Below are 26394 nucleotides of genomic sequence, written 5' to 3'. Positions count from 1 at the left end.
TTGTAGTACCCTACACGGTCCCGTGACACACCAGTCAGTGCTCTGAAGTGCTCAGAGTCCTACCTCTTCATTATCAAGACTAATGAGATCTGCATACTGTCCAGAACTGCAATTGCTGCTTTAATTTTAGAGTTTAATGTAAGTGCAGTTAACCCAATTCTAACAACCATTTAGCAGCAGCCCCCACAACCCAAGTAAGTTCCAGTTATATTTAAATATGTTTTCCTATTTATTTTAGTAGATTACTATTTTCATCTATGTAAGTACCAACAAGAAGAAAACATTTAAACAAACCCTCATTCATATTTACACAATCTCAACAATAAAAGAAATGAGACAAGTTGCATCACCGCAGAGATAATTATTAAAGCTTATAAACTGCAGTTTTAATCCATTTAAATGAGCTCTGTATGTAACTCCAGCATCAGTAGCAGTAATGCTAGTAAATCTACTTAATACAAAACATTAGTTTTAGAAAATGGAAATATAGAGGTATGTTTTCTTTCCTATTTTAGTGAAATACTTTGTTCTACTTTGTAAAATTAAAGGAAAACTCCAGAGAAGTAGTTATACAGTGTTTTAAATGAGAGTTTTAGCTGTTTAGCTCCATTCAGCTCCATGCACTGAGGACTCCCTCGCGGGCTCCCTCTAGCGGTGATGGGGTATAATGTGATATAGCGGGGGAGGGGGCGGGGCTCTACATAACCCGGATGAGGCTGAGCTTCCGGGGTCTGTAGCTGGAGCGGAGGAAGAGCAGAATCAGCTGAACTGCAGAAGGTATGGAGAAATTTCTCTCTCTCTCTCTCTCTCTCTCTCTCTCTCTCTCTCTCTCTCTCTCTCTCTCTCTCTCTCTCTCTATCCATCGCGCTGTTCTACATTCACTCCTACATCAACACCACCTTCAGCATGTGCAGCATTTACACCACCAGCACTGGATCTTCTCCTAGCTCTGCTCAGCAGTCTGCAGTAGGGGGTCGCGGAGCTGGGGATGGGGGGGCTTTACAGATCATACACAGGATAACGGAACCTCACACTCCTGCCCTCCCTCCCCCACATCACTAACACACACCTGAGATAAATCAGTTCTGTGGAAATTCCTTTTTAAGTTTGTGTGATCAGTCTCTACACATTTCTTAGTTACACTAATTTAGTTTAGTTTAGTTTAGTTAATTTTCCTTTACTTAATCCGGTTCCAGCACAACAGTTGCGGGTAAGTCATGTGACTCTCCCGTCAAAATAAAAGTCCACTTGTAAAATATTAAATGTAAGAATGAAAGATTTAGTGATTATAGTGAGGAAAAGTTCAGGCAAGGAGAGGAATTTCACAAGTAACATTTATTAGCTTACTGATTTAACAGAAAACTTGCTATTTCACTGTAATAACAAACACAAATATTAGCAAATTACAGCATCTTTAGCCCCGCTGTTTTTAAGAAATCCCAGTTAAACCATTACTGTGGAATACAGTCTCCAGCTGCTCTTTTGCTGATACTTTAATAATGATGATAATAATAATAATAATAATTACAAAAACATGAATTTGATAATAATAATAAGAAGAAGAATCACACTTTGAGCAACTTGACAAAAATACACAATTAAACATTTGTGTAAGAGGTTAAAAAGACTACAAAAATAATTGAAAAAGAACTACATAAAATAATATGAATTCTTTCAAATTGTTATAATTGTGTTAACCTTTAGTAAACAAAAGAGACTCTTATGTTTTACACTCCTGTTGGAGGTTGGTTGATGTGTTGTAACAGTAAAAAGGTCATTATTTTGCTGTGATTTTATTTTGAACTACAATTCCCTGCACCAACAAGACAACTGCATCGGATCAACATTTCCAAAAAACACATCTTGAACTCAGGAGCGCATATCACTGTTAGCCTGAAGCCAGTGTGGTGGAAAATAATGAACTGTTATCAGGAGTTGTTAAAAAAAAAAATCAGGTTTGTGAAGCATTGATTTGGATTAATGTATTTGGTTAATGTGTGGAAACTTTTATAAATTGGTTTAAAGGAAAAAGCTTTGGACATCATCTGTCGTGATGAAGAACAAATCAAGCATCGGCAATGTGATTTGAACCAATGTGTGTCGTTTTTTCGGCACACGCCTCAAAGCTTCAGATTAAAGGGTAACATCACTCACTTAGAATGACTTAGAATCTCTTTAGTTAATTGACCTGCTTTTATTTTAATATTCAATGGCATTTTTCTTTGTTTTTTCCAGAAATTAAAATATTTTCCTGAAATTCATCACCAACAACCAGGATATTTAACTAAGAGCAAAGTTAAACTGCTGAAAGAGGTGAAGCAGAAGCCATCCTGAAGAATCTCCAGAACACGCAGAAATTGTTTGCTACATTTAAAAGACAAATGAAGCCAAGTCCCGACATGGAGAAACATCAGCACTCTGTCAAGAGTTTTACTAAACAGAGTGATCTCAAAAAACACCAGCGTATTCACACAGGAGAAAAAACATATTTCTGCTCAGACTGTGGGAAGAGTTTTACTCAACAGAGTGATCTCAAAAAACACCAGCGCATTCACACAGGAGAGAAACCGTATCACTGCTCAGACTGTGGGAAGAGTTTTAATCAACAGAGTAATCTCAAAAGTCACCAGCGCATTCACACAGGAGAGAAACCGTATCACTGCTCAGACTGTGGGAAGAGTTTTAATCTACAGAGTAATCTCAAAAGTCACCAGCGCATTCACACAGGAGAGAAACCGTATTACTGCTTAGACTGTGGGAAGAGTTTTACTGTGCAGAGTAATCTCAAAAGTCACCAGCGCATTCACACAGGAGAGAAACCGCATTACTGCTCAGACTGTGGGAAGACTTTTACTCAACAGAGTACTCTCAAAATCCATCAGCGCATTCACACAGGAGAGAAACCGTATCACTGCTCAGACTGTGGGAAGAGTTTTACTGAACAGAGTGATCTCAAACGACACCAGCGCATTCACACAGGAGAGAAACCGTATTACTGCTCAAACTGTGGGAAGAGTTTTAATCAACAGAGTCATTTTAAAAATCACCAGCGCATTCACACGGGAGAGAAAACTATCCCAAATTTGTCCCACGGCAATTAAAAGTGCAAATCGTAAATCTTTCAGACAGAACACCTTATCCTACACAAATGTTTTACCTTGTCATTTGGGATACGTTCCACCAGAAACAAACATGAACTGAATTTAACAATGGATTTTACAGGTTCAGCAAAATGAATTTTATCCAGGGATGATGTTTATTGAATTCCATGTTATGTTTTCTTGTATGTTTGATATTCCAGGACATTCTTCGTGAGACACAGCTCAGTTTTTAGGGTAGTTACGTTATGAGTTTAGTTCTGAAGAAGGGAAGGTCGTTTAAGTTAGAGTGAGGGCACTGCCAGTGCTTGCACCAGATGTTAGGTTAGCATAACTTAGTCTTTAAAATTCAGATGTTGTAGTCGTTAGTAGTAGAGTAGGATTCTTAGCTTGCATCCAAGCGTTTTGGATCAAATATTAAGTGCTTATGCTTAGAAGGTTTTAAAAGCATTTAATCGCTTTTCTAGTATATGCAGATTTAATTATTTCCATTAATTTCCAGTATCTCTGTTTTCACTCTGTAAAAGCCGTGCTTAGTTTCCCAAGCTTAGCATAGTTTAGCTTAATGCTAATAACCACCAGGCCCATCCATATAAAAAGGAGAAGGGGAAAACACCAACTTAGCCACTCCAGAGAGAGTGATCACAAAAGTGAGACCCAGAGCTACAGAGAGACGACACTGTGCCGGGTACTGTCATGTAGACCAGAGAGGAGCATCCAGACCCGCAGAGAGACCAAAAAATCCTTTCCAGAGTTTAAATAAAACACTCCAGCTGTAGTTCCCATACTGAAATCAACCCAAATCAGGCTTGTGTAGCGCAGTAAGGTTGCAGACTCATTCACTCCCTCTGCTGGTGTTCTCCTTGGTCTATGGTTCAGTCTGATTAAAAATCTGTTACCAAAGAGGGATATAGAGGTATATTTGGTTGTTGTGTTACTCAAGCTATATACTCTTATCCTTTTCTTATTGGATGTCATATCTTGCTTAATGTTTTTTTTTTGTGTGTGATTTTCAAAGTTTCTAAGAACATTCAAATTATTTAGTTTCCTCTTCTTTTTTTCCAGGACCAACTATTATGTTTGTATTGCTTCACCTCTACATTTACTTATATGCCTGTGTTTAAAAAAAAAAAAACTTTTATATTGAAATATCCGCCCAAGAAATGGTTGATAACCTCTCTGTGACCCTGATGGATCTTCAGAATGTCTTATGTTATTATTGTGTAAGTACTTACAGGCACCCAAATGAGAATTCCAATAATGGACTTGGGTAAAGTAAAAAAACCATCCGGTTACTGCCAGCCTACCGAGATACAGAGCTTTTAGCAGATGCTCCCAACAGGTTTACAATGCTAGTAAGTAAGTAAATAATCTCTATTTGTATAGCACTTTTCCAGAGCAACTCACAAAGTGTTTTACAGATTACAGCAGTAGTGTGCAGTAAGGCCCTTCTAATTATAGTTATTGTAAACTATGAGCAAATATTTTATGAATTAACTAAAATAAAAAACAGCAACTAAATAAAAGCATTAGTCTGTGTTTTTCAGTGGCTATAGGACTCTTATCTGACTGACAGCAGTTCTAACCAATCAAAGCTTTTTAAAATGACTTCTGCCCCTCCCGTGTGTCTGAGTGACCCTTCTACTGATTTTGTGAAGGTTGTAGTAATGAGTCTTTAGCAAAGTCGCAGGACAATCTAACCAATCATATTCATGATTTTCACTACGGGGGTGGGGCCATGGCTGTCAAACCCCTTTTCAGTGTTCTGATGGAAGGGGCTATGCGTTGCTTAGTGTAAAATAGTGTTCAATAGTTAGCTAACTATAATGGAACTGCAACGGTAAATGAGACAAATATTATGTCATATCACATTAAAAAAAACTTTTTAAAGGCTGCCCTTCAATGTGAAACTTATTCACAGTAATAGGCTGCCTGACTGGTGAGTTTTTGTGTGTACTTAATGTTTTGGCTGACCTGGCGTCTTGTAGGCATACAAATGAGTGACATTGCCTGTCCCTGACCACCTCTGTTTGCCTAGTCCTGTAAATAAACCTGTTTACTAATCAGCGCTCGTATCCTCGGGTCCTGGTATTCGTCACACATTTACTCCTTATATTAAATAATCAATGCTTCACTTTGTGATGGTCACCATGCCTATTCAAAATTTACCATGCAAGTTAACACTGTTCAAAATTTTAATTAAAAAATTAAATTAACTAACATTTAGTTAGGTTAGCTAACATTTACTTTATTTCAGTGTGGAATGTTTCAGCTAGCTAGGTTAGCTAACATTTACTTTATTTCAGTGTGGAATGTTTCAGCTAGCTGGGTGAGCTAATGATAACTACTTTATTTCAGTGTGGAATGTTTTAGCTAGCTAGGTTAGCTAATGTTAACTACTTTATTTCAGTGTGGAATGATTTAGCTAGGTTGGTTAGCTAATGTTAACTACTTTATTTGAGTGTGGAATGTTTTAGCTAGCTAGGTTAGCTAATGTTAACTACTTTATTTCAGTGTGGAATGTTTTAGCTAGCAAGGTTAGCTAACGTTAACTACTTTATTTTAGTGTGGAATGTTTTAGCTAGCTAGGTTAGCTAATGTTAACTACCTTATTTCAGTGTGTAACGTTTTAGCTAGGTTAGCTAATGTTAACTACTTTATTTCAGTGTGGAATGTTTTAGCTAGCTAGGTTAGCTAACGTTAACTACTTTATTTTAGTGTGGAATGTTTTAGCTAGCTAGGTTAGCTAATGTTAACTACCTTATTTCAGTGTGTAACGTTTTAGCTAGGTTAGCTAATGTTAACTACTTTATTTCAGTGTGGAATGTTTTAGCTAGCTAGGTTAGCTAACGTTAACTACTTTATTTTAGTGTGGAATGTTTTAGCTAGCTAGGTTAGCTAATGTTAACTATTTTATTTCAGTGTGTAACGTTTTAACTAGGTTAGCTAATGTTAACTACTTTATTTCAGTGTGGAATGTTTTAGCTAGCTAGGTTAGCTAACGTTAACTACTTTATTTTAGTGTGGAATGTTTTAGCTAGCTAGGTTAGCTAATGTTAACTACTTTATTTCAGTGTGGAATGTTTTAGCTAGCTAGGTTAGTTAATGATTACTACTTTATTTCAGTGTGGAATGTTTTAGCTAGCTAGGTTAGCTAATTTTAACTACTTTATTTCAGTGTGGAATGTTTTAGCTAGCTAGGTTAGCTAATGTTAACTACTTTATTTCAGTGTGGAATGTTTTAGCTAGCTAGGTTATCTAACGTTAACTACTTTATTTGAGTGTGGAATGTTTTAGCTAGCTAGGTTAGCTAATGTTAACTACTTTATTTCAGTGTGGAATGTTTTAGCTAGCTAGGTTAGCTAATGTTAACTACTTTATTTCAGTGTGGAATGTTTTAGCTAGCTAGGTTAGCTAATGTTAACTACTTTATTTCAGTGTGGAATGTTTTAGCTAGCTAGGTTAGCTAATGTTAACTACCTTATTTCAGTGTGTAACGTTTTAGCTAGGTTAGCTAATGTTAACTACTTTATTTCAGTGTGGAATGTTTTAGCTAGCTAGGTTAGCTAACGTTAACTACTTTATTTTAGTGTGGAATGTTTTAGCTAGCTAGGTTAGCTAATGTTAACTACTTTATTTCAGTGTGGAATGTTTTAGTTAGCTAGGTTAGCTAATGTTAACTACTTTATTTCAGTTCGAAATGTTTTAGCTAGCTAGGTTAGCTAATGTTAACTACTTTATTTCAGTGTGGAATGTTTTAGCTAGCTAGGTTAGCTAATGTTAACTACTTTATTTCAGTGTGGAATATTTAAGCTAGTTAAGCTAGAGGGTTTAGAAAGATAATGTTAACTGATCTGCATTTAAATTAAAACAAATCAAAAGAATTTTGATTAATGAATTACCTATACATCTGAAAATTTTACTTTTCTTTGGAGACAAATATTATTAAGATCATAAATGAGGACACATACACAAACTTCATACTGCAGACTTTACAGGACCTGATGGTCACAATGGGAACTATTTAAATAAAGGAAATGAAAACAAGGCCCTATCCTAAGAATAGGTAACATACTATATCTTGTACCATTTATTTTCCATTTTTAAGTGTAAACAGTTAAGTTTGTTTGATTTATTTATCACAGTGTGTTTTGGTAAACAGCTTTAAGTTTAATTTACATCTGGAGCAGCAAACGCATGTTCTACCACATTTCCTGCTTCAGAAAAGATAAATATTAAAGATAATTGCCACTGTTTAATAGTCATTGTCCTACTTAATGAATGTAAATAAAAAGGAATAAACAGTTTCAAAAAGTCAACAAAGTGCTTTTAATATGATTGCACAAAACTGCATAAGAAATACCATTTAACATGAATTAACCACTCACAAATCTTGGTGAATTGCTTTTTTGCAACTGCAGATTGCTAGTTTAACCATCATTAATCCATATAATCTCAGAACACAAACGTTAATCACTGGGGGGGATGGACAGCATATAAAAATCTATGTACTTACGACAATATCTGGTTTCATTTTCTATTAAAAAATATAAAATCTTGAGTCATTCTTTTTCTCTATGATTAACTATAATTTTACACCAAACCCCACTCTGTATGAACAAAATTTAAACAATGAATAATGCAATTTTAAAAAATGGAATTTCATTTTAAAAGATAACAGGGCTTCCTAGCGAACTTTCTGAAAGTATTTAACGTAGCACATTATTTAAAGGTCAACAAATATTAAATAAAAATAAAAAACATTCTAAAGAAATTAAGCATATCCTATTCAAGTTCTCCCAGAAAACTGCTGCAATAACAAATGTGCTGGCATTCTTAAAAAAGTTGAGGGGAAACATTCTGATATTATTCAACACAGAACTAATTATTATTATTATTATTATTATTTTAATAATTATATTTCAATCATGTATTTGTGCATTACCTTTCTGTAGTTCTGTGAGGAATAATAATAATAAAAAAAAATTATATAACTTTTTCAAATTGTGACTGTAGAGCCACTGCAAAACAGACCAAAGCATTTGTAATTGCAGCAATGACCTTGGAGATCTGGTGTATTTTCTGAAAGAAAGTGAAGAGTAACTGTTTATTTTACCTTGAGTGTATTGACAAATATCTTTCAATTATGATTACTTATCTTAGTATCTGTAATTACATAATCATTGTGTGAAACCTTGTATTTTATATGCATAACCAATACTCACATTGTATTTGATCATCTTTATTACTCACAGTGTATTTTACACGCATTTATATAAAAGATTAACCAATAATCACAATATATTCTGCACGTATATAGTAAAACATTGTTTGATCAGGCATGTGACTAACACAGACTCTATTATATGACAACTTAACCCACATGATACATTTACTAACACATTAACATATAACATATGAGATGTAGCTCAGGCTTGAAGTATTTTGTTTAATACTGCATGACCCTAACTAACGGTCATCAATTCGACTGGTACGGGGCTAAATTGCTACAAAAAAGGCTATTAGATCAAAGCAGCCTTTTGGTGAGTGAGTGCCTCCCTAAAAAACCTCTGCTTCAAAGAGGGGGATGACGCACTCACACAGATAGTGCCACGATGTTTCATTCTGGAAGAACACAGTCAAGGCCAAACATTAGTGGTCCGGTCAGACACGTGAAACTTGAGTACTAACACGTGAAATTATGCATATTAACATGAGCTAATCGTTAGTAACGCCTCATCAGCAGGTTTCACGTCATTTTGGGTATAAAACATGGAGTCAGATAAGAGGGGGGTCAGAACTTATGCTGGGTGGCTGTTAGACGGTCTTTCATGTGTTAGTTCTCCTGAATATTCAGTTTGTAATAAATACTTGGTTTGTTTCAGCTTCACTCCACCTGTCTGACTCTCTCTATCAAACGAACACGCAGGGGAGTTGTACCCCGGACGAGAGGTGGGGGTTAACCCACCTTTCATTTTCTTTTCTACAACAGTATTAAGAACTTTATATAAGGTGTATGGCTATACATATGCCTATTGGGTTCTGTCTTTTCTTCTCAAATTAATGCACTGAACTGACGCAGCTCTCTGTAATGAACGTCAGTCGGTAACAGATGCTGTAAATACTAAATGCCTCTTAAGAATATTTTTTAGTTGGAGGACCATTGCTGTCTTAGAACTCCAGGCCAATATTTAATAAAAATATATTCGTTTAAACATTACAAAAACATTATTGGAGACAATCAGTGATTTTAAATTATTGTCCAGCCTTAAGTATTATGTATAATTCATATTCAATATACATATCAGTGGTGTGCAGTAAGGCCTCTAAGGCCTTCTAAGGGGCTGACCAAATGTGCATGTAAATAATTACATATTTTTTTATCAGGATGTATATAATTATTGCAAGTGTAAGCATTTATTTTATAGATTAACGAAAAAACAGCAACTAATTCAAAGCATTAGCCTGTGTTTTTCGTTGCTATAGGACTGTATGATTGACAGCGGTACTGACCAATCAAAGCTCTTTAAAATGTCTTCTGCTCACGTGTCCGCGGACCCTTCTCCTGATTTTGAGAAGGGTGTAGTAATGAGTCTATTAGAAAAGTCTTAGGATAATCTAACCAATAAGACTCATGCTTTTCACTCCAGGGGCGGGGCCATGGCTGCCTAGCCCCTTCTCTGCGCTTGGATGAAGGGGTCAGGCTACGCGCATTGATTAGTAGTAAAACGGAGAGCGCATGCTGGATTAATTAAATATTTAGCTAATTATCATGGAAATAAGACAGATATTGTGTCATATTATATTAAAAAGCCTTTTTAAAGGCTGCCCTTCAACGTGAAACTAAGTAATATGCCGTGTGACTGGTGATTTTTGTGTGTACTTAATGTTTTGGCTGCTCTGGCGTCCTGTAGAGATACAAATGAGTGATATTTGTTAAACGCCTGTACTTGTAGGAACATTAAGCATTTATTGTTGGGTCTATTGTATGCTTTTGTAGTTTGTAGCTGTATTTGTGGACTGTTTATGTGTATTAAGTTCATTGGAACTACTGGTCTGAATCTTCAGGTCTGGAACTTAAGCTGGTTCTCTGGCTCTATAGCAGTGGTCTCAATCTTATTCTATCTGGGGGCCGCTGTAGGTAGAGACTGGGTGAGGCTGGGCCGCACAGGACAAGAACACGTATTTTATTCAACACATTCTGCCATGCCAGGTGTTCTGTCGAGTGATGCTACCCATCGATACGCGCTTTCTAAAGACACTGCGCATGTGCTAACCTACATTTGTATTATTATTTCAAGTGTACTATAATAATTCTGTTTTTCTAATATTTTTTGTTCATTTAATAACCTGGACTGTCATTACATTGTCAAAGTGTAATGGCAATTAATAATAATAATAATAATAATAATAATAATAATAATAATAATAATAATAATAATAATAACAACAACAATAATAATAAAATATGATCTTAAAATAAAAAAAAGATTATAATAAACTCTTACTACCATAACTTTACCCTGATACGGTGGTTTAGACTATCCAAACATAGTACATGAACTTCTGCTGGAAACATGCTCTAATATTGTGCTACTTTTGTGCTTTTACCTTTAAATATACACAAAAGGGTAGCACGGTTTGTCAGGGTAGCACAAGTCGACAGAACACCAAATCTCTCGTCTCGCCGTGTGGGCGTATCTTGAATCCAAATAAGGCTACAGGTGTAGTCAATTTTAAACTTTTAATGATTAAATGAACTTTACTGTGCTCTATATAAATCCATATTTTGCCGTTTGTGTGTGTAAGGCTCGAATGTGTGAAGTCCTTGATTGGCTGAAAGCAGCGCGGCGGCTTGATTCATTTGAATAAAGAATGCAGGGTTGCGTTCAACGCAACGCAACCCAACCCAGCCGGTATGCAGTGGCTCTCTCCATTGAAGTGAATAGGATGCGATGTGCTGTTGAAAATACATCAGCAATGTTATTTTATTCTTTATTCTGTTTATTGTTTATGTAAAAACTGGGTTTGCAACATTGAATATTAATCAAGCAATCGGTTATTTACACTGGAGGAGGACCCTCATTTACTGTGCCGCTGAGCATTTACAGTTTAAAAGGGATTAAAAATATTATAAATAAAATTAGAAAAAATAGAAATAAAAACTAACATTTACTATAGACGGAAAAAATATAAAGATAAAAAAGGAAAAATAAAAAACTTTAAAAAGATCATAAAAATTAATACATCAAAAATAAAAAAATATATCTTATGAAAAAAAAATATTTGATCAATAAAAATAATAAAAATATTTAAAATAAATTAAAAAATAATTAATATGAAATAAAAATTCATTTAAAACAAAATCAAAGGCTTTCTAATAGTGCGCAGAATAATATCAGTTTCAGTTAGTATCGGTTTCAAATAATTGAAACAGCTCACCAAAACCTCAACCTATCCTTTATATTTGACAATATTTGATTAACTTTACAGGTCCTCACTCATCTTAATTAATTTAACTAAACTGAGTTTTTATATTATTTGAAGCCTCGCGCTGAATTCAGCTCGGCGATGCGAGAGAGAGAGAGAGCGGCGCATTTTGCCTGATTTCTCTTGATTGAATATGAGTAAATATTCGAATTTAATACCATACATTTGGCTACACTTTATAGGACTTTATTTATTAATTTTTTTTAATCGCAGTGCCATGCAAGCTTTCAAGCTCGTTCTGCGTGACTGCAGCATTTTAAAGCGCAGGAGAGATTTTAGTCAATTAATTAATATATACATTTTTTAAATAAATTTGCCCTGGTGATAAGAAATGAACGCTAACATATAGCTTTATATTGCTGTGTATTTCAAATGTTTTTTAAGGTTTATATACTTGACATGCAGTACCAGATGACAGGGTGATGCTTTATTTTTTTAGATATGAAAAAAAAAATTAAAAGTGACTTTCAGTTACAGCAAAGTGAAATGTGACATAAATGACATAAATAAAGTTATGTCCAGTTCAAAGTTCTTTTCTCTTTTAATTTTTCATTTCAAAAACTCCAGCTATTGAGTAAGAATAAGCATCTGTTAAAATTCTGGACAGCAGAATGCCTGTGTCTGCTCTATTAAGCTTAGTCTGTGTACTAAGCATAAATATAAATCCTTATAACTGTTTGATCCAGGTGTTAAACTGTTGTATTAATACCATTTTAACGTTTTTCGTTTCTATGTTTTGAAATTCGTTAGATTATATTTATGTCAACATTTTGGGTTAATTTTCGTTTGTTATTTTTCTAATAATAATAGAAATTATATAATTAATTTATATATATAATTAATTTATGCACTCATTAATATGCCATACCACATGTCTGTCTTTGTTAAAGAGCATAATATAAAGTATTTCAGCATGAAAGCACGTATTTGTAATGTGTCACAGCGTCCTGAATCATTACTACATCTCTGCTGTTTGTAACAACACGTCTCGCAATTGGCCCGCGGGCCGCGAGTGTGAGACCCAGGGGCGCAGATGGACATTTTGAACTGGGGGGGACCAAGCTGTAAAATTATATATATATATATATGCTGCAATAAACTTTAGAATAATCACTTTTCTGATCAACACTAGCCATACTGAAACTGTTATTGGTCTGGTATGTCAATATGTCCCCAGTGCCATCTGCGCGCATTCTTACACCATGATGCCAAATCACTGACATCCTACTATTCCATATCACCATACCTGTCAAGTCTCCCGTTTTAGCCGGGAAACTACCGTATTTTACTCCTCTATCCCGCCGTCCTCCCGTATTAGTATTTTCCCGTAAATTTCCCGTATTATACTAAATAAAAAAATATATAGGCCACAGGCGACAATGCACTGTGTGTCTCTTAACCAATCGTGTTGCCGGTTCAAGGAGAAAGTCCCGCCTTTCAGGAGAAACAGCCAATCAGCTTGCTGGTTTTGCGGAGCGCACTTTAGTGTGGGGGGAGCCCCGCCCCTCCCCTCGCTGTGAGTTCAGGCAGCTAGTCGGAGCAGCTGTAGTTAAAAATAATCTGGATATACGGAGATTTTTCTAAAAGAAAGGTAACTAACCATGTAAACTGTGATGAGATTGTTTCTGATAGCTGGTTAAAAAGACTCTTCTCTGAATCAAAACATAAATTAAACCCATTGTGTGTTTAATAAAATCCAGCTTGTGACTCAGTTAGCTTAACTTTAGAATTAGCTAGATAGATATTCAGGGTTTGAGAAAAATCTACATACATATAATGCCCTGCCCTGATGTGCCTGATCAGCCAAAACCTATAATTTCCAAACTCTATTAGTTCAGGGCTAGTTTTAGGGTTTGTTAGAATTTGTTTAAATCTCAAGTATTGTGGTGTAATGTATTATTTAGAAGGGGTAGAAGAGATGGTTGAGCTGGAGAGAGAGAGAGAAAATGTGGAGAGGGCTGAAATTAACTGAACTGATCAGGAGTGGACTGAACGATAGAAAGAAGTATTAATGAAAGATTATTAATTGTGTAGGCCCCTTAGGACTATTATTTACTTATGGAATATATCTGATCCATGTCCTTTTTGTAAATTTGTGCACCCTTCAATTTCAATTTTAAATCTATTAAATAATATATATATATATATATATATATATATATATATATATATATATATATATATATATATATATATATATGTGTGTACATATTAATTTTTAGCCCTCGGTTGGGCTGTTGGGGCGGCGGAAAAAATCCCTTATTTTTAAGTCCAAAACTTGACAGGTATGTATCACATTGTTTGGTTTTTGAAAAAACGCTGTCATTGTTTTTTGTTTCTTCATTGCTACAGCCTAGGCAAGACCAGGAAGACAATGTTAACATTTTACATCTTATAATTTCAGTTAACAGCGACTGCTTACTAAAATAACATCATAATAACATCATACATAAAATCAATGGAGAGAGCCGCTGCATGCCTCGGTGCATGCCGGGTTGCGTTGCGTTTAACGCAGCTCCGCCCTCCGGCTCAACTTTATTCAAATAAATCCGGCCACCGCACTGTGTCCAGTCCAGCCAATCAGGGAAAAGCAGGCTGCGTCCAGCCAATGAGGGAAGAGCAGGCTGCGTCTTCACACACACACACACAAGCCTCTTACACACACACAAACAGAACAGGCGCCTTTCAACCACAGAAGAGAAGCTGAAAGCGGCAGAATATGGATTTATAGAGCTATAGGTTACAGTGAGGTTGGTAAAAAAAAAAAAATTAAACTTATGACTGTCTACTTCTGTTGCTTCATTTTAATTAAAAAACGAGCAAGGAGATCCAGCGCAGCGGATTGCTTTGAAAAAAAGTGCCTGTGTCTGTAGTCTACAGGCAGTTACCAGCTCCTTAGAACCCCGGACTTGAGAAGGTGCGTTAAATTTACATTGGAACTGGAACACGGAGCTCCGAACAATGTAACCTCTGAACTGAACGCTTCCTAGTTTAAAAACGAGGGCATTGTGGAACACAGAACTCCACAAACGTACAGTTAATTAAATTAAAACCCCAACGTTTATGCTTGTAGATGGTAGATTTCGGATGAGGTCACTATAATCATCTGCGCCCATGGTGAGACCCCTGCTCTGTAGTGTTTATGCGTCTCATTTTGACCCTGTGGCTATAAAGACTTCCTAAAATCAAACTTGGGTAAAGGGAGGAACTAGAAGAGTTTGTGACACAGAGAGGAAAAAAGGAGGAAAAAAAATTGGAGCAAGCCAGAGCTCAGGGTAAAAACTGGCATAAATTTATTTTTATGCAAACTAAGAACACTGAGTGACTGTAGACAGGTGTTTCGATTTCATTGTCAAACCCCGGTATGTCCCAAATGTGTCTATAAACTGGGTATAGGATATATATGATATCTCAATAAATTTTATAAAACATATTTTCTTTTTTTTTGTTTTCAGCTCAGAAAGTCCTTTTGTAACGTTTGTAATAATACTTTTTATTATTTTAAGCAATGTCTTTTTTTCCACAGATCTTTCAGACACATCCCATGTAAAAATGTCCCCAGAACTCGTCAAGCTAGTCATACGGTTAGCTTATTAGAATAGGCAGCAGTGACTTCATTTAACTCACAATAGAAAAAAGGGCAATTCTGTTTATATTCTTTTTCCTAAAGTTCATAATAATACTTGTAAAGGGTTAATCATTTAGTGGGTGTTAACATATGAACAGCTCAGGCATGAGGGATTGTGGTAGCTGCCTACCGTTTCATACACAGCCAGTCTATCTCTGCTCTCTCCTACTGGTATGCAGATTAGCTAAGTGTCAAACGGTCAGGTTGTTACCGTCATTTAATGGTCCATATTATGTCAATTTACATTTGAGATTTGTAGGTATAAACATACACATATTCACACACATATTTTTTCACAGTTTATTTTTTCACCTGCATATCCGATTAGCCTAAATTTTACCCTGTATATTTAATTCCCAGCGCCAGAGAGCTTTATTTTCGTGATAAATATTTCTTAAAACTGCATTGACACTAATGTGGTGACGTGTTTTTGTGTGTTGTGTTGGTACATGTAGATCAGGTGCAGCAGTGCTGCTGGGGTTTTTAAACACAGGGTTCAAACACCTTTTACAAGGTAAAATCCAAGCACTTTTCAAGCACTTTCAAGGCCCATTTTCAAGTTTTTTTCAGCACCTTTGAGCAAAGTGTTAAATTAATGATAACGGTGATATCTCAAAACTGCGATTCAGCGATAATCAATATATTGCAAAACTATTCTCCACACTTCACAGCGACTGAGCTACTGAGAAAAAAAACACTTCTATGTAAGTAAATAGCAGGAGTTATGGATTTATTGGTGTCAGTTTCACACAAGTTAAATACCAATGTTCTCAAAATACTGAGTATCTCAACATAATGTGTATCCAATAAATTTCGTTCCACTTCACGATTGAAAGATTATTGATCTACTGTTCGAATTATGATGTATCTGGCATGATACGTCATAAAGAAGAAAAGGAGGTCCAGTCCAAAATTGTAGTTCCGTCAGATTTTATTCAAAGAATCTTCTGAGCAAAACAGTTTTTTTGGATACATCAAAAATTGAGTAAAAAGATTATTGAAAATTGAATTGAAATAAAAAGGTGAAAATAAGAGGAAAACCCCAAAGGTGAGAAAAGTTGGGGTTTCCAGAGTTCTCGGCTGTGTGAACAGGACCTGTGGCTCTGTAGTCCCTCTCGGGAGAAGCTCTCCCGCCCAACTCTACTCTTCTTCCTAGACAGAGTGTAATAAATACAGGCATTCGCCTGGCCTCAGTCTAATAGTGTGTGAGGAGGCTCCTCACACCCCCCGGATCCTGATACTGATAAGCAGTTATTCATCCTATACGTCAGCTGAGAACTCGGTCACCCCAACCTTATCAGACTATAGATTACATGTACAGAAACTCATGGTTCTGCTGGAAAAAATCAATCATGCTAAGGTGCAAGAAAAACGGCCTTGCTTTGAGCACAAGGACACAATATACATACATTCTAAGTCACAATGTGAATCATCATGAATCGTGCTAAATGCTTGAATAACATACTGATTAAGTGAAATGCTGATTTAGTTACACACAGATTAACCCTTTAATCAATGAACAATGAACATAGTAAGGCAAAACTCCTCCGTATTCTTACACACTTGTTAATTCTTCACAAAAAACAAACAAAAAAATCATATATTTATGTTTGAAGCCCAAAATGTGGCAAAAGTTTGAAAAGTTCAAGGGGGGGCCGAATACTTTTGCAAGGCACTGTATATGGTGGTTGCTTGAATGTATGTTTGGCTGTGTACAAAAGCTTTTGGCTAAATGCTTAAGTTGAAAGAATAGATAAGATTGCAGATCTTGCAATATAAAAGCCTTTTATTGAATCACATAGATATGAATATGAGTAAATACATAAGGTGATGTAAAACAACGATAATAGCTGGTACTGGATAAAACAATCAATAAAGTAAATGGATTAGATATTTTTAGTACCTTTAGAGATAAAAAAAAAACCCTTTAGCAAAACGATACCAAATAAGGAAAAGATAACAGAGTATATAACTTTAGCAACACAACACAACCAAATATCCCTGTAGATTAACTTGCAGATTTTTAATCAGACTGACTGAACCATAGACCAATGAGAAAACCAGTAGAGCAGGGGTGTCAAACTCATTTTGGCCGAGGGCCACATTGGCATATTGGCTGTCCTCTGAGGGCCAGATGGAACTTATAAATGTAATAAAATGTAATCAAATGTAATATAAAATGAATGTAATTACTCCTTAATGTTAAATAACTCTCAATATATTATTTATTCAATCAAATATTACAGTTGCATGGAAAAAAAGTTTGTTTGTTGCTCTATTAACATAAATCCTTTTAATTTGTCATGTTATGAAATCCAAAAACTCCATCAATCAAGAACCAAACTATTCAAGTGAATAGGAATGACATAAAATACAAGTTACATTAACTTTGATCAAAAAGTTTGATACTGAAATAAGGCTTAATAAATATAAAATTAAAAATTGTGAGCTGTTAAGAACATGTGATAGATTTAGCATTTCCTCAGATTTAGCAGTTCCTCATACAACCACTAGTGGGAGCAGCAGCAGCACAAGCCCGCAGTCTTTACTGAGTCAGAGCTACAGCCCAGCCACGGGCTACAGGGCTCAGCTGAGGCAGTCTGGAGCGTTTTTACAGTTTTTAAAATTCTTCTGTGTAGAAAATAAAGGTTTTAACCCCACTAACCGAATAATACAGCTCTCTACAGTTCATCTTTCAGCCCAAGCAGCTAACAGCAGCAGTTTAGAGCAGCCGTCACGGAGTTTATGGGATTACATTATAAACAGGTCAGTTAGCGCGCTGCTAACCTCAGGATGTTTATAACTACGGAGTTTAGTGAACACACCACGGCTGCAAGGTTAGACTGTTGAAGGCTACTGGAGACTATTAAAGGCTATTGGAGGTTATTGAAAGGGTTTTTGGGGGCAGAAATCAGTAAAGGCTGGTTAGATAAGTGATTCACGTCCTCGTCCTTTGCTGAGGTGAAACTGTGACTAGCGCTGTCACAGTGATGTTTATTAACGTCATTAAAACAGATTTTGTCAGTTATTGTCTTATAAATATTTACACAGAACTTATAACTCTTCTAAAAAGCGTTTATTTTGGTCAGTAACACTCTTCGTAACATAAAAGGCATACCGGTCTTTCGCCTTGAAGCACAGCCGTCCGTCTGCATCAGCTTCTCTTTTTCTGGACATTATGGGATAAACGTTTGTATGTCTCAATTCCACCCGCGAAGTTACGCCTTCCCTCCGGCAGGGTTTCCACATCAATGACTACACTGCCGTGTAGTGGCAGTAAGCCGTAACTTCGCGGGTAATACAATCGACAAGCATTGTGGGAAATGTAGTTTTTGGTCAAAGAACGCTTCTGACCTATTTATTATAGACACTAAGATCTTACAAGCTCTCGCTTGAGGCCTTGTGTTTGACACATGTGCAGTAGAGGGAATCAAGGATCCTGCAGTCTTACTGCTGCATAGCCTACTGAGTGTTGCTTTCAGTATGGAAACTACAGCTAGACCGTTTTTTTTTTTTTTTTTAAACTCTGAAAAGGATTTTGTTGGCCTTTTGTTGCAAGCTAAGAATATTCTCTACTCCTAAGAATACTCTACTCCTTTAAACTACGACATCTAAATTTTAAAAGACTAAGTAATGCTAATCTAACATCTGGAGCAAACACTGGCAGTGCCCTCGCTCCAACTACAAACTACAAACGTGGAGTGGAGGAAAAAATAAAGAAAGTTTTTATATGTAAACAATTGAGAATGTGTTAAGGCTGTAAATGACATAAGTTGACCAAATGATCATTTCCTACTTATGGCAAAGCATATTCAATTTTTAAACCTAAAAATGTCCCAGAATGATAAAATCCTCACTTTTGTTTATTATTAGTTCTAAAGCTAATGCTGAGATTTAATATACGATTTTACTCTGAGCTAGCATCATCGCTTTACTATTTATTCAGCATATCACTGAAAAAATTTTAAGAATGTATGTTCCTAGTTTATGCTGTTAGTGGTACCATTTATGATTCTGTGTGTAAAAACTTCTTAAAACACAACACTAAGTGTTGAAGAGCTCTGCAGGCATTAACTAATGTAGGTATACAAACATACATAAAAACACAGCATGAAATTCAGTAAACATCATCTCTGGATAAGATTCATTTTTCTGAACCTGTAAAAAGCCATTTTTAAATGAAGTTCTTGTAACAGAGTGAAGATTTTGTGCATGATGAGGTGTTTTTGGCTGTCTGAAAGATTTAAGGTTTGCATTTTTTTATGGCAGAGGAACATATTTGGGATACTTTTCTATCTTTTGTGAATGCACTGATGTAATATAAGTTCACTCTGTAAAGTAAAACTCTTCCCACAGTCTGAACAGTGATATGGTTTCTCTCCTGTGTGAATGCGCTGGTGTAGTTTGAGATTACTCTGTTTAGTAAAACTCTTCCCACAATCGGAGCAGTAATACGGTTTCTCTCCTGTGTGAATGCGCTGATGCAGTTTGAGATTACTCTGTTTAGTAAAACTCTTTCCACAGTCTGAACAGTAATACGGTTTCTCTCCTGTGTGAATGCGCTGATGCCGTTTGAGATTACTCTGTTTAGTAAAACTCTTCCCACAGTCTGAGCAGTGATGCGGTTTCTCTCCTGTGTGAATGCGCTGGTGCAGTTTGAGAGTACTCTGTTGATTAAAACTCTTCCCACAGTCTGAGCAGTAATACGGTTTCTCTCCTGTGTGAATGCGCTGGTGATTTTTGAGACTACTCTGTGCAGTAAAACTCTTCCCACAGTCTGAGCAGTGATACAGTTTCTCTCCTGTGTGAATGCGCTGGTGTTTTTTGAGATGACCCTGTTGATTAAAACTCTTCCCACAGTCTGAGCAGTGATACAGTTTCTCTCCTGTGTGAATGCGCTGGTGTTTTTTGAGATCACTCTGTTTAGTAAAACTCTTGACAGAGTGCTGATGTTTCTCCATGTCGGGACTTGGCTCCATCTGTCTGTGAAATGTAGCAAACAATTTCTGCGTTTTCAGGAGATTCTTCTGGATGGCTTGTGCTTCACCTCTTTCAGCAGTTTAACACTGTTCTTTATTAAATATCCTGGTTGTTTATTCTGGAAAAACAAAGAAAAAAAAATTCGTGTATTAAAATAAAAGCAGGTCAATTAACCAAAAAGAATTACCTACATTAGTTACACTATATGGAGAAAAATACTGGGACACCTTCATACTACAATAAAGGCTTCAGTACTTTTATCCCATTATAAATTCACAGACATTTTAATATGTAGTTGTATCTTGACTGTCAGCAGGCTGCAGCTGCAAAATGTATGTAGCAGAAACACTGCTGCTGTCCTGAGCACTGAATACAGTGTTATACTACTACTTTAGTAGTATCACACTTTACACTATAATCCATACTACTAAAACTTGAAGCTCGGCTGCGCTCCGGTCCACACCTAGAACCTCCCGCTATGAAGCCGAGCGGAGCGCAGTGCGGCCGAACCGAGTTCCTCGATTAGGCTCGGCCCTGATGCAGAATTTTAGATTTTAGATGCAGAATGAGCACACCTGATGCTTCCACAAGTGATTAAACAGGAGAGATAGTTGAGGGAGGCAGGTCTAATTCAGTGGTTCGGCTTTCAAAGGTCTGATAAACTTCAGCTTGCTCCCAATTGTGCCGGAAAGTGGAGTTGACTAGCAACAGTAATGCATCTAATCTGTTCCACCACCTCAAGCAGTTTCACTACACACAATATCTTCCTTATTCTGGCTGAAGCACTTATGTAGTTTGTGTTGTATCTAAGTTATTTATAGTTGATATAGGTTTGTTTATTTGACGGTGATATCGTGTTCCTTTTATATAAATGAAGGCTTTCTGCATTCTTTATCCTGGATGAGGCACTTTTGTTTTGATCTGTTAAATATGTTTACAAAAGGATAAGAAGCTCTGCCTCTGTTGTAATGTAAAGTTATTTATATTGGTAAAATGTAAATAGGTTATTGGTTTGTGTTTGACAGAGATGTCATGTTTTTATATTGCTACATGCAAATAAAGGTGAGCATTAATTCATTCTGACCATTTTTTAATTTCTAAAGTATTATACAGTTTTTTATGAGAGAAGGCTTTAAAGACAGTAATAGGTACAGATTTCCATTGCAGGGATTCCTAACAGTTTTTCTGAGGCCTTCCAAATATTTATATCGATATCGAAATTATATTGTATCGACCGAAATTAAGGAATGTATCGTGATATAAATTTTGGCCATATCGTCCAGCACTAGCTGTAAATATGTTATACTGCTCTAACAAAGTGTATCTCATTTTATCTTATAAATATCTTTGTAATTTTCTGACTTGCAGTATATCTCTACCCCTCACCTTTTATAATCAAATATTTAGTTTTTCAATACAATAATTTCAGTGACCGGAAGCAGAAAAAGCCTGTATTAAATGTATATGCTTGATGAAGAGTCTCGACCTACCCCTTCCTGTTTTTATGTTCTAGAAATTAGATAATATTACTTTTTTTATTCAGGTGTAGGACCATTTATGGGATCATTTATCTGCATACAATCACAGCTCCAGAAATGACATTAATCTGTTTTAATAAGGCAGTATGCCATAAATATCGTAAGAAATAATGTTGCCAATATTTTTGAATATCATGAACTATATTACCATGAAATATGGAGCCATATCACCCACCCCTAATTATCACATTCAGGGTAGTACTTAAAAATTCACACTGTTTTCATTTCCTATTATATATCTTCTAGAGACATTTTATATATGTCTATGTCCAGTATAATTTATTTTACTTTAATCCTGCATATATGGAGTGCATTATTACCCAGCAAAAAGCTACACATCGGCCCTTCGTGGGCTAAGTGCGGGCACTGTGGGCAGGGGCTAGCCCATTAAAATTACAAACAGGCCCAACATGGGTTTTCTGTGGGCAGCCTGTTCATTGGCTGGCCCACTCAAATCCTATAAAAGGCCGCTGTGGGCTAGCCTAAACTGGTCCAGTGCATTAATGCCCCTGTAGGCCCAGTGTGGGAATTATTTGGACAGCCAACACTTTGATGCGCCCACACAAATCTCATGCAGGGCCACTGTGGGTCAGCCCAAATTCAGCCTGCACCATTTACACACTGTAGGCATTGTGGGTTATATGTGGGCAGCACGCACACATATGTGAGCATGCTCACACAAATCCTATGCTAGGTTACTCTGGGTCAGCCCAAATTTACCATTCAATATTTTACAATCTGAAAGTTTGTGTCATAACAAGTTCATATGAAGGGTATCTGAATGTTTTTTATTGTTTTTGTCTGTGAGAGCTAGGTAGATTAGCTAGCTTAGTGGATAGGAGCAACACTGTGTGAAATGTAGTATCAGCTCTGAAAGATTTTCTAAACCAAAAGTGGAGAAAAATCAAGGTACCACAGCAGAGTTGTGCAGAGACCTTTGGAGGGGCACACACACACACACATAGTAACATCTCATATTTTTCAAGACATATACTGTATAGCTATACATTTTTATTTATAAAAATATTTTTATTTAATATTTTGGATAGCTACGAATTTGCTCCATGGTGCTGATTCATAATCTCACCTTTATTATTGGTAGTGCTGATAATAAATAAATAAAAATATTAAATTATAAATGTTTTTGTGCTTGACTATACACTTTGTGTAAGCCAGCAAGGTTATAAAAGTTACATATTTTTTTATTTTTGCATGTGATATTTAATTGTGAGGATCATGTAACCAACGAATCCACCCCCCTCCCCCTCCCCCCTCCCCCTCCCCCCTCCCTGCACGTGCCTTTACCACAGAGCAATCAAGCTTAAAGGCAAAGTCAGTGAGTGACTTTGGTCTGTCAAAGTGACTGAAAGGTAAGTTATAATTTCTGTTCTACTATACGCTTTTCTATTTTTTGCTAAGATACGCTAATGTGGTGCTAATGCAGTTACCACTCTCAGGTTATTGTAGCATTATAAGGGTAGCTATGTTGAAGTTAGCATTGTGCTAAAAAAAGTTAGCATTGTCCTAAGTTAGAATGAGAATTTACCTCACATTTAAATAACAAGAGGGGCTCCCAAGTTGGCAGCTTATCTCGGCTCTTGGAGAAAGACTGCTGTTAAGTAAGTTAACTTTATATCCAAGTATGTCAACAATAACCAGCTAAGGGAACAATGGCTTGCTAAGGGAAGTATTAAGGGAAATGGAAAATGGAAAGATATCCACTTAAGATAAGAGAAAGATAGCCAGTTAAGCTAAGGGAAAGATAGCCACTTAAGCTAAGGGAAAGATAGCCAGTTAAGCTAAGGGAATGATAGCCAGTTAAGCTAAGGGAAAGATAGCCAGTTAAGCTAAGGGAAAGATAGCCAGTTAAGCTAAGGGAAAGATAGCCAGTTAAGCTAAGGGAAAGATAGCCAGTTAAGCTAAGGGAAAGCTAGCCAGCTAAGCTAACGGAAATATAGCCAGCTAAGCTAAGGGAAAGATATCCAACTAAGCTAATGGAAATATAGCCAGTTAAGCTAATGGAAAGCTAGCCAGTTAAGCTAAGGGAAAGATATCCAGCTAAGCTAAGGGAAAGATATCCAGCTAAGCTAAGGGAAAGCTAGGCAGTTAAGCTAAGGGAAAGATAGCCAGTTAAGCTAAGGGAAAGATAGCCAGTTAAGCTAAGGGAAAGCTAGCTAGCTAAGCTAACGGAAATATAGCCAGTTAAGCTAATGGAAAGCTAGCCAGTTAAGCTAAGGGAAAGATATCCAGCTAAGCTAAGGGAAAGATAGCCAGTTAAGCTAATGGAAAGCTAGCCAGTTAAGCTAAGGGAAAGATATCCAGCTAAGCTAAGGGAAAGATAGCCAGTTAAGCTAATGGAAAGCTAGCCAGTTAAGCTAAGGGAAAGATATCCAGCTAAGCTAAGGGAAAGATAGCCAGTTAAGCTAATGGAAAGCTAGCCAGTTAAGCTAAGGGAAAGATAACCAGTTAAGCTAAGGGAAAGATATTCAGTTAAGCTAATGCAAAGATAGCCAGTTAAGCTAAGGGAAAGATATCCAGCTAAGCTAAGGGAAAGATAGCCAGTTAAGCTAAGGGAATGATAGCCAGTTAAGCTAATGGAAAGCTAGCCAGTTAAGCTAAGGGAAAGATAGCCAGTTAAGCTAATGGAAAGCTAGCCAGTTAAGCTAAGGGAAAGATATTCAGTTAAGCCAATGCAAAGATAGCCAGTTAAGCTAAGGGAAAGATATCATTTTAAAAAGTTTTGGTATTTTTGTGAACCTGATATCCTGATATCGGCCACCTCACATGTTTATAGAATGTAACTACCAGTCACACACAGTGACTGTAAAGGCTATTTATGTTTCACCATGAACAGCCTGAAGAAATTCAAATTCAAATAACTATCACTATATAAGAATCACTGTAATCAAATACAGTCTGCAAATTTCTCTAAAATTAAGCATTGTACATGAAAAGACACTAACAGATGTAGTATTTACCTGACTGCATTCACATATCTCTATATTATCATTTTAAGAGGCCGTGAGCAGTGTTGGGAAGTAACGGATTACATGTAACGGCGTTACGTAATCAGATTACAAATTAGAAGTAACTGTAATCCGTTACAGTTACTGCTTCAATAAATGGTAATCAGATTACAGTTACTCTGCTAAAATTAAAGGATTACATTGCGGTACTTTCCTATTTTTGCTCTTCCAACACTGACAAAACGCAAATAACATTTTGCGGTGAAATCGCTTTGATGTGAAAGGGAACTGTCTGCCCCTCCTCCCGTCTCGCTGCACACACACACACACAGGGAGGAGGGGCAGACAGCGGCTCCGCACACACAACGAGACAAAATTAACTGACATTTTGGTCAACGAATAAAAACAAGATGAAAATGTTTGGCAGGGACGAAATCCAATCAGAACTGATTTAGTTCTGTGAAAGGTAGGAACCAGTTAGGAAGAGATCCAATCACTGCTACTTTAGAGAAGGTGCAGTAGCGCCGCGCGCTCAGTTACAAACCCGGGAATTAACCTGTCGTTACGGAGCTCGACTGGAAGTTAACTCGACAGAGTTCAGCAGGGAGAGAGAGAGAGAGAGAGATAGAGAGGGGAGAGTCGATATATTTCTCCTTTGACGTCGCGAAAAACAAGATAACGTGTAAACCGCGTGGAGCGACTCCATCTCCGGTAAAAACACCACTAATCTTTCAGCTTCTGCAGACCAGAGTCACACAGATCTCCATGCAGAGATCCGCGTTTTAATACTGATGTTATTTCATGAGCTGATGTGTTTAACTCAGCAGTGCACTAAAACACAGAACTGATACAGAAATCTCTCATTAAGATCAGATCATCTGCTTAGTCTCACAGTGGGAAAGATATAGCTAGTGTTAAAGCAGGAACAGGTCAGAAAGAAACTCAATAATATAACCAAAATAAAACAATAAAATAAGTGAATCTATGAACCCAAAAGTCTGTGTAAAGTTCCTTACAGCACTTTCTCATCAGTTTCTCACTTTAACTCATGAAGTCTCTCAGTACATCCTGAGAGCATCTCTACAGGACAGTGTGTGAAGGTGTGTTTTCATCTCATTTATAGACTGTAGCTCCAGTAGGTGTGCTGGGTTAGTGCTGGAGATAAAACTAGATCATTTAAAAGCTGTTTTTGCATCTACAGCTCTGTTTAAACTATAATTTAACTATTCAGTTGTTTTATGACCTGATTTCTAGAGCAAAATTTTAAATGTAAAATATATATAGTCACACACCTATAATAATAATATACATTAAATCATATATAAATATATTTCACATTAAACATTAACAATATTACTCAAGTGGTTATTAAACGTTTCATTTCATATAAGTGTAGAGTTAATAATTCAAGGGAACTGATGAAAAAGCATTTACATTTACACCCTTTACATTTTAGTCGACTAAATTTACTGTAATTTTAGTAGACTATATTCTTATGACATTAAGTCGACTAAAACTAAGTTGACTAAATTACTAAATTGTGACTAAAACTAAATGCTATTTTCGTCACAAGACTATAACTAAGACTAAATCAAAATTTGTTGTCAAAATTAACACTGGTGGCAAACCTGCAAATAGACAGCTTACAGTTGTTGTTACATTGTTTGGTTTTAAATTGTTTTATTATCAATTTA

The 26394-nt window shown here is 36.3% G+C and overlaps 3 protein-coding genes across 9 annotated transcripts in view; 2 read left to right on the top strand and 1 right to left on the bottom strand.

Moving 5' to 3' along the window:
* LOC111190863 (zinc finger protein ZFP2-like) overlaps nucleotides 1-26394 on the bottom strand; it is a 671215-nt gene that overhangs the window by 197801 nt on the left and 447020 nt on the right. The window lies entirely within an intron of this gene.
* Nucleotides 1-26394, top strand: part of LOC111197417 (NACHT, LRR and PYD domains-containing protein 12-like) — a 396972-nt gene that overhangs the window by 334127 nt on the left and 36451 nt on the right. The gene's annotated exons all lie outside the window — the stretch shown is intronic.
* On the top strand, nucleotides 727-5165 carry LOC125801509 (zinc finger protein 239-like). 2 transcript variants are annotated; one of them, XM_049478304.1, is made up of 2 exons: nucleotides 727-777; nucleotides 2236-5165. In XM_049478304.1, exon 2 carries the CDS (start codon nucleotides 2382-2384, stop codon nucleotides 3099-3101), a length of 720 nt encoding a protein of 239 aa, XP_049334261.1. In that variant the 5' UTR covers nucleotides 727-777; nucleotides 2236-2381; the 3' UTR covers nucleotides 3102-5165. The 2 variants fall into 2 exon arrangements, with proteins under 2 accessions (XP_049334261.1, XP_049334260.1); XM_049478303.1 differs by lacking the exon at nucleotides 727-777 and adding an exon at nucleotides 1833-2140.

This window comes from Astyanax mexicanus, chromosome 4, assembly GCF_023375975.1.
Source record: "Astyanax mexicanus isolate ESR-SI-001 chromosome 4, AstMex3_surface, whole genome shotgun sequence".
Classification (NCBI taxonomy): Eukaryota; Metazoa; Chordata; class Actinopteri; order Characiformes; family Acestrorhamphidae; genus Astyanax; species Astyanax mexicanus.
Note: the sequence above shows the minus strand (reverse complement) of the source record. Positions and strands in the feature narration are given on the sequence as shown.

Bases quoted from the DNA above. Each gene is read 5' to 3' on its own strand.
- LOC125801509 (XM_049478304.1), top strand. From the start codon at position 2,382: ATGAAGCCAAGTCCCGACATGGAGAAACATCAGCACTCTGTCAAGAGT.